The sequence below is a fragment of the Diadema antillarum genome, unplaced genomic scaffold (genome assembly GCF_040938485.1).
Source record: "Diadema antillarum isolate AM-2024a unplaced genomic scaffold, OU_Dant_1.0 seq00000183_RagTag, whole genome shotgun sequence".
Taxonomy (NCBI): domain Eukaryota; kingdom Metazoa; phylum Echinodermata; class Echinoidea; order Diadematoida; family Diadematidae; genus Diadema; species Diadema antillarum.
In genome coordinates this window covers 842,895-859,183 of record NW_027271250.1, presented here as the reverse complement: position 1 = coordinate 859,183, position 16,289 = coordinate 842,895, and the positions used below count along the sequence as shown (strand labels likewise).

Genomic DNA, 16,289 nt, shown 5'->3' with positions numbered 1-16,289 from the left:
ATTTTATGTAGATAAGATGTAAAATTATAATGAACGAAGGTAGACCGTTCATGTTGTTGCATTTGCTGTGAAGTTGAAAAAAAAAAGGTGGGTACCACACTTCAGCCCATAAAGTCCTTCTATTGTGAAACGAAACAAAACACACACACACACACACACACACACACACAACAAAGCAGAAATAAAATGAATTTGTAACGTATGTTTGACATCCCTTTTTGTAAATGCCACAATTTTAAGGGATAGTACAGTTCTGGTTTAGATGAGTATTTAGGTTTTAACTTTTTGCAAGATAATCGAAATCCACTTATACGAAATACTAGAACATACAACTCTAAGAAGAATTAAGTATTCATTTCATGAAATCGGTTGTGAAATGACTGAGATGTCCAAAATAAAGTACACGAAAGAAGTCCAAATAAAAGTAGATGAGCTATCACATTTTGTTAGGACCTCTTTCTTTTACTTTATTTTTGATATATCGGCCATTTCAAAACCGATTTTCACCAAATCAACTTTTAATTCATCTTAAAGCTATATGTCCTCTTAGCAAGTTATATAGAACACATTGCCAACCGGTTAAATCCGCGCACAAAAGCGCGTCGCGGTTAGCCTTGCTGCACAATACATTTTATTGGTAATGTATCTGACATGTTTGATGGCAACGTAACTGATGTGCCATTACCGTTCTCACACTATTATCTACAAAATTATTCATTTTCTCCAACAATTTCTGTTGTGTGATTAATCATTACCTTAATTATTCAAGAGTATCTGAGCTTTGTTTTTATTTACAGCATACTTTTTTTCTAAATGAAGCAAAGTTTAGGTAACGTATCTGATATCAGCTCATCATAACATAAGGCATTTGCGGCTTTGGATCAGTATATTTTTTTGTAACAAGAGATTCAATGAATAAAGCATGGTTCCATGTATGCGTTAGGTTGACTTTGTTTGACAAACGAAATTACATTGCCATGCAGCATTTCTTTGATCTTCTCTCAAGAGTCTGAAAAAGGGTAATGTATCTGACCGCGATTTGGCGGAATGATAGAAATGATCTCTTAGAGAAATATAAAAACATCACATTATTATGTAATATTATTTTGCATTCAGGCACTCGAAGGTCAATGGAATGAGGTACAAAAGATTTGATTTGAATGATATGTTAACGAGTAACAACTTGTTATATGAGCATAATAATAATAATAATAAGGTCTTATTTACCCAGGGTAGCCTCTTCAGTGTTACCACTGCTCTACCAGAGGGCCCTGCCATTATTATTACCCTAGCGGTGCCAGGTACCCATTTATACACCTGGGTCGAGAGGGACATGGTGGGTAAAAGCATCTTGTCCAAGGACGTAAGCACTGGGTGGGATTCGAACTCGGGTCCTCCGATCGGGAGTCGGGAGTCTTATCCACTATGCCACAGCGCTGGCACTGCCTTGTCTGGCGACATGGGGTATTTAGGGTTACATCAAACTTCGGATCATATTTCTAATATTATCCCGGATGTCTCAATAGCTTTATTGATATGTATTTTACAGGTCTAACCTCTCGGATAAATTTAACTAAAAAAATTGATTTCTGAGGAACAAAATATCAATTCAAACTGTATGAACATGCTGGTGACACGAAAATCACAGTTTTGCACACTTTTTGGGAGAATGGCCCGTATGTGTAGTGCGAATGAATGTTTGTCAGTGTTTGAGGGTGCTTGTGTGACTTTATGTTTATAGGACGGTGTATTTTTATGTGTGTTTGTAGAAGTGGATGTTTGTGGGTATTTGTGTGTGTGTTTGTAGAAGTGTATGTTTGTTGGTATTTGAGTGTTTGTTCATACTGCTATGAAGAGGAGAAATCTGTTGTAACCGGATTAGTGTTCAATATTCTGAGAAACAATTTCTGATGTAGAAAACTTTATATATCAAGTAGGAAGAGATATCACCACCATTACTACCACCATTCAATCTATCTAATTATCATTATCACTGTCATCTTAACTGATAACATCATCACCATCTTTGTCACTTTTGTCATTATCAGTAATAAAATGTTAGATATCATTACTGTTACCATTGGATGTTACTATTATCATTATCCTTGTGAACAGCTTTATCGGTTTATACAGATACATGTGTTTTTGTCTATTCTCATGAAATATATTTCGTTGTTTGATTTCCCATAACTGCAGACATTTTGGTCAAAAGTGACACTTTCACAGGAGTATAATTGCGAAAACTAGTTTACGCACTATCGACTGAGCAGCATGAGCTCCCTTCCATGCAACTGTCTCCACACGCACTTGCACAAAAAAAAAAAGAAACTCTACTTACTGCTGTATATGCCTTCATAGGGTTACCAAGGTTACAGGTGACTTTTGAGGATCCTAGGTCGATCTGAGTAGGTTGACAGGTCACTAACTCTTGACCTGCATTACATCCTGTTGTGACGTCTTCACCACTGTCATCAATGCAGGACACCTGAAGATAAACATCATGATAGCATACAGTAGTTCAGTCAGATGAAAAAAAAAGACCAAAGTGATGATTGGTCATTGGAGAGGCCTCTATTTCTGTATGAAATGTTCTTGCATGTTCTGAATTATTCCTGACTCAAAATATAACATCATATGATGAACATGAATACCTGTACCTGTCTTCTGCTTAGAATTTGAAAAAAAAAACAACACTCCACACACACAGAATTCTACAAAGTCAACCATGTATCAAGTTTGGTTTCAATCACGGCTTGACATCAGCGGTGGCCAGGGGCAACTAAGAATTGCTGTTGGGCCACTAAATTTATCTTTCAGTGGTCCAATCAAGCAGCTAAGATTGATTGAAAATGGATAATTACTTTTGCTCTTATTTCAGACCACCAACAATTCAACTTTAAAGATTTCAGTGGCTCAAACAGGCCACTAAACACAAAAGTGAATGTCGAGCCCTGTTTGAATCCATAGAAAATGGCATGGACAGCCATGGTTAGGAATATAAAGTGATCCGTGATACATGATCCAATATTCACTTCAGAAATATCCAATATCAGCTGGAACTACAAGCTTATCTTAGCGCTCCATTATCTATGAAAATCATATGACTCAAGCATGATCTACCTCCTTGACTTCAAGTCCCTCATATCGCATGTCGGTCACATGATCCACAGTGAAGAGAGCTTGATGGGCTTCTTCGCCAACGTTAGCGATGCGTGCATTGACGTAGAGCTTGCCTGGACCACCAACAACTATTTGGTTTGCTGTACCCCTGTGATGGGTTTATAGGTCAACCAAAAAGTGATGACAATTAACCTGCTTGTATAAATATCACTCTAATTGTAATCTTTGCAGGGGTGAATCTTACAACATATTTTTCTGTGCTTGGGAGTCAAAAAAGATCTCCCTCACACAACCTAATGCACAGCAGATACTTAATTGATGATCATGTAAGTCAGGCTAACTGAAGTTCATTTAAATTCTTTCATGTTAAATCATATCAAACATTGGCAATAATGGTTATGATACTAATAACTGCAATCATTCACAAGTCACAAGATTTATGGCATTTCTGATTATTTCTGATTGACAACTTTATAAGAAAATAATGACCACATCATTAAAAGACCACATACTTTCTTGTATGATGCACAGGAATACATAGAGTCTAACCTGGGAGTGACACCAGAAATATAAACTGGGCCCCTCCCCACTTTTAAAAATGCAGCATCGGCCCTGCTCACAACCTTCTTTTTTTACTATTTTTTCTATATTTCACTATAGCTGAAAACAGTTAATTTGGTGTGCCAATGTCCAAATAGGTCTTTGAATCTTGACAGATGCATACCAGTAAATTAACCCATTGAAAATTAGTTTTGAGTATACTCCGGCAGGTGTCTGGCAAATGCTTGTTGAAGTAAAATCAGCTCATCCTGAACAAGTTAAAATGAAGAGATTCCTGAGGCTTTCTCACCCTTCAGTTTCTACATTCCCTGTGAGGCGGATGTCTGTTTCACACACGGCATCACTGCCACAATCACTGACAAACATAACCTGAATTTGAAAAGAAACAAAAGAAACAGATAAATCAATAATGTGTCTGAGGAAGGTTCAGTAATCTTGGTATGAAGGAAATATCACTTATATAACTAAGGATTTCAGCAGACTGTATCTATATATTTTGGGATTTCTCTATCATGACAAAAACATATGTGTGCAATGCAATGTCTGGTCTCTTTTATGAAGATTTGATCATTCAGAAAGGTGACAGAAATAATGGAACAGGCCAAAACAAGAAGTAGAATGTATTCTAGCAAGAAGAAAGAGGGTTTAAGAATATTTGGTCGATATACATACATATATATATATATATATATATATATATATATATATATACATATATATATATATATATACATATATATATATATATATATATATATATATATATATATATATACATATATATATATATATATATATATATATATATATATATATATATATATATATATATATATGAATCATTCCACAATCTTGAAACTTCGGGATTGAAGACATTTAATAAATGGCAGAGCAAAAAAAAAAATAAAAAATCTGATGTGTGGTGACCCATCCCCCCAACTCAGGAGGGTGGTGGGCACTAAAACTCCACCTTTCCTTCCAAATCTGTAACCCCTACTCCTCACCTGTCTTTCTTCTGTCTCACGTCCACACTGGTAACTCTTCATTACAGGGGCCAGGCCGGCTGGGAAGCGGTATGGAACGTCTCCACGCGCCGGTGGCTCCACATCATAATCCATGAGAATGTAGGTGACGTCCACTGGAAGGGCGGTCAAGAAGTCAGTAGCTGTGTCCTTTACATAGAGAAAGACATGGAGGGTGACATTTCCTCTCAGCAAAGTTGCTCAGCAAAGTTGCTGTATGGCATGAAGCTAAACAGGGAGGTGATGTTTCTGTCTGATCAAGTTTTTTTCTCAATGAATTTTTTTAAAAGGCTCATCAACAGTGGTTCAAATCTAATCATTTTCAGCAATTGTTTAGTTTCGTAGAACCACTGGGAAAAATGCAACTTTGTTCATCTCTCCTTATCATACATTAGTACTTAAGGAAACGAGAGATAATGAACATTTCATTTTCAGTACAAGTTTGAGCTGTTGGGTTTGTGTCATAAACAGCCATGGATTGCAACAAATCACAACATCAGCTTATTTTATTACATTTCATTTGCTCTTTACAGGACTTTATTACACCGATCCTTTTTCACAGTACTCACCTGCAAATAGGCTGTGTAGTTGAAGCAGGTTTCTTGGTCTTTGAAGATTGTTTTCGTTTTATTGACCGTGGATACCATCTCGTCACCTTGCTCAATCAGAAAACGGGGCCTCAAACCTTCAACCAACTTGATCTTGTCAATTGCAACATCATAGATCACCTCTGATGAATAAGAGTGTGATATAGTCATATTATGGAGGTGCATATGTGACCCTGCACCTCAAAACAAACAAAAAGTCGCCAGACATGAATTCTTAGTTAAGACCATATTCTGAAAAAGCAGACTTTAAGCTTTAAAATGATGTAAACTCAAATCAAATGGACTGTCCTAACCTATCTAAATATTGGAAAGAAAGCACAAACTCAGGAAAAGTGTGAACTGAGAAAAGAGGCTCTGAAGTACAGTGTCTATTCAAGCGCCTCATCTTTACCAAACCGTGCTGGCTGTGCGATGAATGGGACAAAAAACAGGAAGTAAACCACCAGAGTAACAACAATGAAGAGATTATTAGATTAAACTGAAATTAAGCATGCCTCATTAACACACTCTGTCCATAATTAATGCCAACTTTCAAAGCAGTAGCATCATCCTTTCAAAAGTTATTAGAGTTGAAAGTGAAGAGTGTGGACAAGGTTTTTCAGAAATGAAAAGGGGATTCTAATGACACACCTAATCACACTATTCTACCAAAAATGTTCGATATAAACTGCTAAAAAAACACACTTTCCTGCCCTTTTTATGATACCAAATTTTAGCATAATGTAAAAGAAGACCCACTCTTTCAGAAAATATGAAAAAGTCAAGTTCGGCTAGATTGACCCATTTCACTTATTTTAAGTCCTCACGCAAAATCAGTATGTGCGACTTTATGTTCGTTTTGAGGTGCACTGTCACATATATTACAGACTAATGGTAAGAAAGTCACATTCATGCATATAGCACCTGAAAACAAGTACAAGGGAACTACATCCGAATGGGGACATTGTTTCTGACAAACTCGGGGAAAGCTGAAGCAACTGACGAACCAGCAAAAAAAAAAGAAAAAAAAAAGAATAAGGCTGCATTTTATTCATTCATTTATTCTCCATTTCAAACAGAAACATATTAATAGTTTATAGAAGTTTAAACAGTCTCCCTTGACAATTTCAATGATCTCCCACTTTTTTAATGTATCACATCCAGTTGATCTTTAGTTTGGAGATGACTGTCATATGTGTCAAATGTTCCACTCTTGATTTAAAGCCAGTGTGATGTGTGTCAAAGTGTCATTCAAGTAGGAGAAATATAAGAGCAGTACGATAGAGAGGGTAAGACAGAGGGTTCAAACACTGCACGCTGTGATCATCCTCAGACAACATATTTTGCCCATGATGTTCCTCTTAACCCAGGTGTAGAAATGGGTACCTGGCAACCCTAGGGAAATAATAATGGTATAGGGCCCTCTGGACGAGAAGCAGCAATACAGAAGAGGCTAACCTAGATAAAGAACAGGGGCGGATCCAAGAATTCTGTAAAGGAGAGGCGCATTAACAAAATACAAGGCAAGTGCCAAATTGTGTCTCACCCATTCGTGTATAAGAAATTAATATTTTTCTAACTCCCAGAAGTTCATTGACCTGCCTATGACCTATGACCTTGTGGTGGCATTCAACCCCCCAAGGGACATTTACCATGATCCAAGATTGGTCACAAACGGACAAAGAGATCAAAAGTTCTGAGCCATAATCGAAGCGCACCATAAAAGCTTAACAATGGGCCCTAGAAATTTGTTGACCCCTTTCTGTGACCTTTGACCTTGTCATCACCTTTTATTCCTGAAGGGACATCTACCGTCCAAGTTTGGTCACAAACGGACATAGGGATCAAAAGTTATGAGCCATAATCAAACCGCGCCCTAAAAACTTAACATCGGGCCCTAAAAGTTCGTTGACCCCTGTATTTGACCTTTGACCTTGTGATGACCTTTACCTCCCCAAGGGACATCTACCATCTAAGTTTGGTCACAAACAGACAAAGGGATCAAAAGTTATGGGCCATAATCAAAACGCGCCATAAAAACTTAACATTGGGCCCTCAAAGTTTGTTGACCCCTGTATGTGACCTTTGACCTTATGATGACCTTCAACTCCCCAAGCGACATCTCCCATCCAAGTTTGGTCACAAACAGACAAAGGGATCAAAAGTTATGAGCCATAATCAAAATGCGCCAGAAAAACTTAACATTGGGCCCTAAAAGTTTGTCGACCCCTGTCTGACCTTTGACCTTGTGGTAACCTTCAACTTCCCAAGGGACATCTACCATCTAAGTTTGGTCACAAACAGACAAAGGGATCAAAAGTTATGGGCCATAATCAAAACGCGCCATAAAAACTTAACATTGGGCCCTCAAAGTTTGTTGACCCCTGTATGTGACCTTTGACCTTATGATGACCTTCAACTCCCCAAGCGACATCTCCCATCCAAGTTTGGTCACAAACAGACAAAGGGATCAAAAGTTATGAGCCATAATCAAAATGCGCCAGAAAAACTTAACATTGGGCCCTAAAAGTTTGTCGACCCCTGTCTGACCTTTGACCTTGTGGTAACCTTCAACTTCCCAAGGGACATCTACCATCTAAGTTTGGTCACAAACAGACAGATACATCAAAAGTTACGAGCCATGAACGAAACGCGCCCTAAAAACTTAACATTGGGCCCAAAAGTTCATTGACCTCTGCCTGTGACCTTTGATCTTGAGGTGCCCTTCATGTTTGGTAAAATGTGTAACTTTGTATAACCACTCTTCCCTCCAAGTTTGATTGAAATTGAAATCCTCAGAAGAGAGTTACTCAAGTTTTTGTAGCATTATGGACAGACGACGGATGGACGGACGGACGCCGCAGGCGATCCCTTAGTCTCCCCACACCTCCGGTGGGCTCGACAAAAAGGAGGGCACACTTGCCCCCATATTTTTTCTTTTCATTTCTTCTGTTTTAACAAAAAAAGGGGGGCACATGCCTGGTGCAAATCCTCTGGATCTGCCACTGAAAAAGACTACATAAGTATCACTACCACCAACCATCTAGCAAAGAAGATGTGAGGAGTAGTCTCCCTGGTGAAAGACCTATTATAGAGATTATTCTAATGCCCAAAATCTCTGCCAACCTACCAATTGAGTCTGGCAGAGCAGCTGGACTAGGTCCGATGTAGTTGAAACACACATCAATCTCTACACAGGTGCCTTTCACAGGATCCACACAGCTTGGGTTGTCTGGATCCATGAGTTCTGGGTTTAGAGTCACGTCTACCATGAGGTCCAATAGAGGCCTAGTCCTGGAGGGGAGGAGGGGAAGGAGCGAGAAATGCACATCAAAGCTTTTAGCTAATACTTGAAGCATGTCAATGGGATTAGAAGGAAACAAATCCCTTATTACAAGTTAGTTGAATATGCACATCTCATGTGGTAAACATACAGACATCATTGTAACATCAGATATCATTGATCAACAAGAGACGCTGGGGTCTTGCGCTGGGTCCCAAGGGGGGGGGGGGGCACCCCTGATTCCGCCATGAAAAAAACTTGAAACGATAGTCACCAATGAACTAGTTCATGGTATTAACTTAATAGTTCTATCACTTCTGGTTCTAGAAAACAAGTTTTTAAAGATTCTTTATTTTTTTTGGGGGGGGGTTGTGGATTGGGCCCAATGGGGGCCCCCTTGGTGGGGAATGGTGCCCATTTTATAACAAATTGAGATCCTGAGGGATGCTACCTGCCATATTTGGTAAAAATTGGTCATGGGGTTCTCAAGAAGAAGAAGAATAAAATATACAATTAAGGCCCCATTAGGACCCCTCTCCCCATCCCCCTCCCCTGGGTCCCAAGGGGGGACCCCTGATTCTGCCATGAACAAACTTTAAACTACAGTCATCAATGTAATTGTACTAACTCATAGTATTAACTTAGCTCTATCACTTCTAGTTCTAGAGAATAAGATTTTTAAAGAATCCTTAATTGGGGGGGGGGGGGGGGTTGGGCCCCCCTGGGGGCTCCCTGGGTGGGGTATGGTGCCCATTTTTAAAATTGAGATCCTAACCCCCTAGGGATGCTACTTGCCAAGTTTGGTGAATATCGGTCTTGAGGTTTTCAAGAAGAAGATGAAAATGTCAAAAGTTAACGCACGACGGACGCCGGACGAAGAACGATCGCAATAGCTCACTTGAACCTTTGGCTCAGGTGAGCTAAAAATCATTTCTAACACCCTAGTGCACCTGACTGATGCATTATCATCATGCCAGGACACTCAAAGGCGATTTTTGAAAATTGTAATTCTGAAATACTGAACCATATCTTTTTTCTGCACTTTTTCATATGATTGTTACATCTATATGTTTCTGTTGTTTTGGTTCTGTTCTTGTCTCGAAACTGTAAAACATTCAGTGTGCCTCCGTATTCTAGTACTCATACACACTTGAGAGAACTTATTTCATACAAGGCCTCAAGGCTTTTCTCTAGTTCTCTTTTTCATTTCCATGAACTGTTTGATTTGGCAAAAATGTGAACTTTAACTTTGTTTGTCTGCATTATGTCATTTATTCAATTTCAATTGATTATTGTTTTTGTGTGTTTTGTAACCATTTTTTTCCCCATTGGAATGAATAAACGAAACAAAAACTGTTCAGTAAAAAAATAAATAATAAAAAAAATTCTCTTCGTGATGGCCATGGTCTCCACTTGTGGGCGCTAGTTCATGCTCATTAATTTCAGAATTAATCACTGAAATGATCAAACAGTTTTGATGTGTCTGATATGAGTCTCTCCATCTTATTATACCAGATGGCATGCTATAAAGAACATATCTCACTGCAACACTTACACCCAGCAAGTTACTGATATTGGCTATCTCTGCACACAAAGAAATTGACATTGAATTATCAATACCACTGGTATTATCACTGTTTACATTATTTCTCTAGCACTTCTGGAATAATACATCATACATGCTACATCTGTGGTGCTATACACTTTACTTTTTATGAAAATGAATGCGGTTCGTAATTAATCATCATTATGACTATAATCCTTACATTTATTTATTCAGTTATTTTATATTTGTTTATGTATCTATTCATTCATTTGTCTATTCATTTATGTATTCATGTATTTGTTTATGTATCTATTTATTTGTCTACTTATTTATTTGTTTATTTATCTATTTATCTATCTATCTATTTATCATTCTATAATAGTAATGACAATCATCATCATCATCATCATCAAATTTAACAGTTACGACCAATGCACATGACATCATAATGTATGGACAAGTTAATGTGATAAGACTTAGCTGCCAAGGTGTAAAGTTCATTAATTCTACAACTTTGCCCTTCTCAGCCTCCTCCCCAGAGTAATAATGTACTCAGGTCAACACAAATAGTTAAAAAATAAGTCATGTGACTGAGCCAGCTGTACAATACCAAAACTAGAATACAGGTAGCAGGTGACTGCAGCCAGACTCACTTGTACAGGTAGACGGAGTCATTGGCATAAGCACCAATGCTGATGTCTGGGTAGGTATTGGCATCAAAGTCAAAGCCACCGGAGATGGAACTACCAAAGGACTGCACGGTCAGCTCAACATCCGATCCAAGGATTCGCTACAACAACGGGAAAGATTGAAGCATCTGTTTATGTCAACTGATTATATTACATTTGTCCTCCTTGCTCTAGCTATACACTCCGCACAAAAAGTTATATAATTGATACTGGTACATAATAAATATGATATATGATATATTTATTACAGTCATATATATGACCGTAATAAAGAATAACAAATTGAAACAAATGTCATACTCTTTTAATGCAGCCTGTTTGGGATAACATAACTTAATTTCAAACATTAATGTACACATCTGTTTTTCTTTACGAAGATGCAAAAGCAAACATTGCAAAAATGGACAGTCTGACATTGATGTCTTAATGTCCTATCACATGACAGTGCAAACATAATGATCAAAGTAACACAATGACTTTATATTTGAATAAAAGCAAGAGTTGATTAGAATTCATCATTGAACTTTCACACTCTCTCTCTCTCTTTCCCACAAAAAAAAAGAAAAATCTAACATGCTGAACCAATTGACAGCTATGGTAAACTCAACAAGATATCAACTCAATGACCCAAACTGCTCCAACAAAAGATCAAGAAGTTTGGCTGCCAATCTGAATGGATGACAAAATATCACAAAGACCTCAAGATCTTAAACTTTACAATTTTTTTTTTGCCAGTCTGACCTTGGCTAATGAGTATGAAAACTTTATAAATAAGATATTGATGAAAATATTTCCACTCTTTGAAATTACAATGCATAAGGAAAATTCCTACAAAGCAAGGCTCCCATGCAGGCATATGTACTGAATACTTCTTCTCTTCGTCTGTGATTAAAATTTCACATTCAGTCCCGAAAAAAAAAATCATCTTTAATCAAAACTTAGCTACGAAGTGCCATTAAAAACTAGTGAAATATCATAAAAGGTTATTAATAACAATAGCCCAACAAGACAGTTATCATCTTGTGAGAGTACTTATGAAATTAGTTGAGAAAAACACTTAACACCACTCTCACTCTCTCTCTCTCAAAACCGAACAAGATTGAAAAAGTCCCTTGCACATTTAAATGTTTGCTTATCAAGTTTTCCCTATTTCTTATTATGGCAATACTAATTTAGTACAATGGCAATGCACTCTCCGCCACTTGCAAAAGAAATAAAACAAAACAAAAAAAATGTTTTGCATGCCAGTACACCAAATCAACATTATAACAAGGCAAGTGCCATAATGTGTCTTGCCCATTCGCATACAAGAAATTGTACGTGAATGGGATATAACAGATGAAAAGAAAGAGATATAAAAGGGTAAAAAATTATGGCAAAAAAGAAATGTGCCATAAAAACTTAACATTGGGAACTTAAAGCTTGTTGACAACAGCCCGTGACCTTTGACCTTGTGGTGACCATCCCATGCCCAATTTATACCATCCAAGTTTGGTCACAAAGGGACCTATGGATCAAAAGTTATGACCTATAATAGAAATGTGCCATAAAAACTTAACATTGGGCTTTAAAAGTTTGTTGACTCCTGCTTGTGACCATTGACCTTGTGGTGATCATCCACTCCCCAAGGAACATCTACCGTCCATAAAAGATGTTAGGACGTCAACTCTTGCTGGAATGACAACTTCCCATAGCAACAGCCAATCAGGAAGCTGCATTCTTGTCATTACCATGACAATTGCTATCATATCAACTTTTAGGAAACGGGACCCACATCTCAGCCATTGACAGCGTTATCACAATGAATATCAGTATTCACATTGCCTGTGACGTAATCTGCAATACCCTTCATTATACTATTTCATACTAATTATGCATATTGTATGCGTGAAATCAGACAATTTGCTATTTATCACTAATTAAAGGTCTAAACAGGCACATTTTGAGTGTGTGTGTAAATATTCTTTCTAGTGTTCTTAGTAAATAAATGGAAGTTAAAAAATTTGTGTCATAAAAAAATTAAGTATTTTATTGTTGTTTTTAATTTCTTATGTATTTTTTTTTTTCAACTTTTAGTTTTGGGGGTTTTTTTTTGCTTTCCATGAAATCTATCGGCAACATTGTTCCAAGCATGAAATATGATATTAATTGATTTCAATCATGCTTTATGAAAAGTAGAAAAAAATCATGATTTGTGAAATTTGACTGAAAGCACAATTTGCATTGAAGTTGTACATTTGCAATGGACCTGTACAAGAATTAACATTTTTGAGCAATTATTGGTCTGACATGCATGTACATATTCATGTGTAACTTCAAAACCATGTGCCTGGACTTCACAAATTTTGTGTCAAAAGATGTGGGAGGCTTGAAAGAAACAGGCGTGAAACATCACAGTGATAACTATTTGGGATGCAACATATCGTGCAGAATGTCTGCCGAGTTGAGGTTAAGACTGGGGAAAGGTTTTTATTTTTCTTGCTCCATCACAAGGCCATTTCATTTTTAATTTGCCATGTTATACCATTACCATGGCAACACCATTTTCTGCAGCATGCACCAACAAACAAACTGTCAAGAGTCATTGTCATGGAAGATCACTCTGCAAATATATATTTCTCACAACCACACATCAAAGCTGATCAAGGCGTAAAGTTTCACTTGCATTACTTACGATCTGAAAGTGTTTTGCTCAATGAGCTTTAGCAACAGAACTACTGTAAACGTCAATATTTTCGCGCGATTAATTTTTCGCGCTGAGCGGCTCGAAAACGTATTCGCGGGTTCTTAAATTCGCGCTCCGCAGCAGGTTACTTTACTGTAGTACACATTCACTGCTTTCATCCAAAGCCTCTGCTACATAGCTTGCTATGCCAGCGTACGACAAGCGACGTAGCGAGCGGCTCGACTGCGAGTACAAGCACTCAAATACGTAGTACAGCTGTGACTGTAGTACCGTAGGTGTCACGGTGGAATGTAGCATCGGTGCGTGCGGTGCACACATGCATGCTACAGTACACAGCAATCTATCGTCTCTTCGCACAATACTAGTAGCGTAAACATGCCTGTACATTGTACTACGTAGCAGTATCATCGATGAAGCGCACACAATTCATCCCGTTCAAAATGTGCATAGAAAATTGTGAAGATATATTCGCGCGTTTTTGAATTCGCGCTAGCCGAACGTAGCGCGAAATCCGCGAAAATTAATGTACCGCGAAAATTTCCACGTTTACAGTACTCACTGGTCAACCTACCAACTGACCAACCACACAATGAGTAATTCTACACCTCTTCAAACTTTGTTTGGCGGGGGTTTAATCAATACAAGTAACTACAAAATAGAGAGAAATCCAGTACCTGTGAATAGGCCTCGTCAATGCCTTGTTCATTCGATTGGTAGATGTACACAGCACCGCCAGCTTCATATGGTGCACCGATGGCTATATCTGAAATTCCATTGATTTGAGAAGAATACACATTTTTAATGTGAAATAGTTAGGCTTTGTGGGTAATTCCTGAAGCCACACTGACAGAGGATCTAATGATATCAGCCATCATTTAGGATGAAAAAGGGAATACTGTATAAAAGTGGATATTTTCGCGCGACTAATGTTTCACACTTGGTCGGGTAAGAAGGGCTTCGCGTGTTAATGATTCTGCGGAATCAATACAACACGCACAGAAACATATGGCAAGCAAAAATATTCGCTTGCATTTATTTACACGGTACTTTCTGGTTGAAAGAAATGAAGAGTTTGTTCGCAAAAACCGATAAGTCCATATTTGCCAAATAGAGATATTTGCGATTAAAGGTTAAGAAAAATAAAGAGAATAATAAGAACATTTTCTCTTGATTTGACCATAACTTCAAAAATTTTGCTTTATATGTACTGACCAATATATCATTTAAAAGGTATTATCTTGTACTTTAAGACAGAGACCTTACTTCAAAATCTTCAAAAATGGACTTATCGGTTTTTGCGAACAAAGTCTTCAAATGCACAAAAGAGTCAACATCGCGAAAATTTCCACGTTAACAGCAACATCAATCTCAATCTGAGATGTGACAGAGAGTGAGCTCTTAACAGGTATACTTATGTACAATTTCAAAGGATAAATCAAAAGTCAAGTCAAAAGACAAGAAGTACGATAGGGAAACTGGATCATAAAACCAAAGAGATGAAAAGAAATAAGCATGAAAAACCTAATCAGGAAGATGAAAATGGGAACATGTTTATAGGAGCTAGCCAGAAAAATTATTGAACCATAAGGTAGCAAGACAAACATGATGATTAACATTTTATGTATTCTTTTTTAACCCATTGATAACTCATTCCAAAATCCTCCTCAGTGCTCATAAACTGATTGGTATAATTTTGATAGATCATGTTAAAACAAGTATTCATGAAAGGGTTCACTTATACACATATTTTCAATCTGCAGCTGAACTGTGATTTCAAATGTAGGCCTATTCTGCTTAAAGACTGAACAAAACTTATTTCAATACCAGTGCTATACACACTACTCTCCCTCCTCACAAACAGCTCATCAAAATGGTGTTTTGGGAGCTACTGCATATATGCTGTAGTCTGAAGTAGATTTGCAGGCCTGAAAGTGGAAAAGATGTAATAAAAAGTGTCTAAGACTCTTGCTTGCCTGATGCTCATTGATTACCAATGATAAGAGTCTGACAAGTATACGTGGGAGTTTATAGTTTGCATGTGGATAATTAAATTATAATGTAACAGACAAATAAATAACCAAATAGATTTTTTTTTTTGACCGCGCCGTTCGCTGACTTTTTACTTTCAAGTCTCGCGCATCTTTTGACACCATTTTTGCGAAATTTGCGCGTATCGTTACGACGCTGCATGACTTTTTATACATGCCTGTCAGGCCAAAAATGGCTCAAAAACGTGATTTTGTGTATAAAGTCTATGCAAATGGAGTTTTCTCTTCTTATTCATAAAAATATGATTATTTTCACTTTCAAAGGCTGAAACTAATTGATTTTAGCATAATTATGCTTGAAATAGGTTCTGTCATAAATTTTGTGGAAAAAAATTACTAAACAAAAGGTCGAAAAAAACAAAGAAATACATAAGAAATTAATAAAACAATAAAATACATAAGAAATTGATTTCGATAACAATTTTTTTTCAAGTACATTGTTAGGAATGCTACAAAGAATGTTTTCAACAAAAATTAGGATTCTAGGAGCTTTAATTTCTGATTTAGAGCAAAATGTATGATTTTATGCATATATTAGCATAATTAATCATTGTGACTAAAATTTCCATTTCTTTTTGTATAGCGTGGTAGAATACGCCACAGGCAATGCACGTGCCAAATTTCATGACGATTGCGTGATCGATGGCCGAGATCTCGGGGGGGGGTTGAATCAACCCCTCCCAGGCCACAGAACACCCAAAAAAGCCCGGCCTGGTTAGGGTTAAATACCATTATTAGCTCTAAAAA

General features: G+C 37.3%; 1 protein-coding gene across 1 annotated transcript in view; it reads right to left on the bottom strand.

Annotated features, from left to right (window-relative positions):
* Positions 1-16,289, bottom strand: part of LOC139728554 (integrin alpha-9-like) — a 68,942-nt gene that overhangs the window by 11,727 nt on the left and 40,926 nt on the right. The window contains exons 10-17 of the mRNA XM_071639491.1: positions 14,169-14,257; positions 10,773-10,909; positions 8,421-8,584; positions 5,273-5,433; positions 4,686-4,853; positions 3,971-4,050; positions 3,121-3,268; positions 2,339-2,485 (exon numbers count right to left, since the gene is read on the bottom strand). Of these exons, the coding sequence (XP_071495592.1) occupies positions 2,339-2,485; positions 3,121-3,268; positions 3,971-4,050; positions 4,686-4,853; positions 5,273-5,433; positions 8,421-8,584; positions 10,773-10,909; positions 14,169-14,257 (1,094 nt within the window). The remainder of the gene's footprint in view (positions 1-2,338; positions 2,486-3,120; positions 3,269-3,970; positions 4,051-4,685; positions 4,854-5,272; positions 5,434-8,420; positions 8,585-10,772; positions 10,910-14,168; positions 14,258-16,289) is intronic.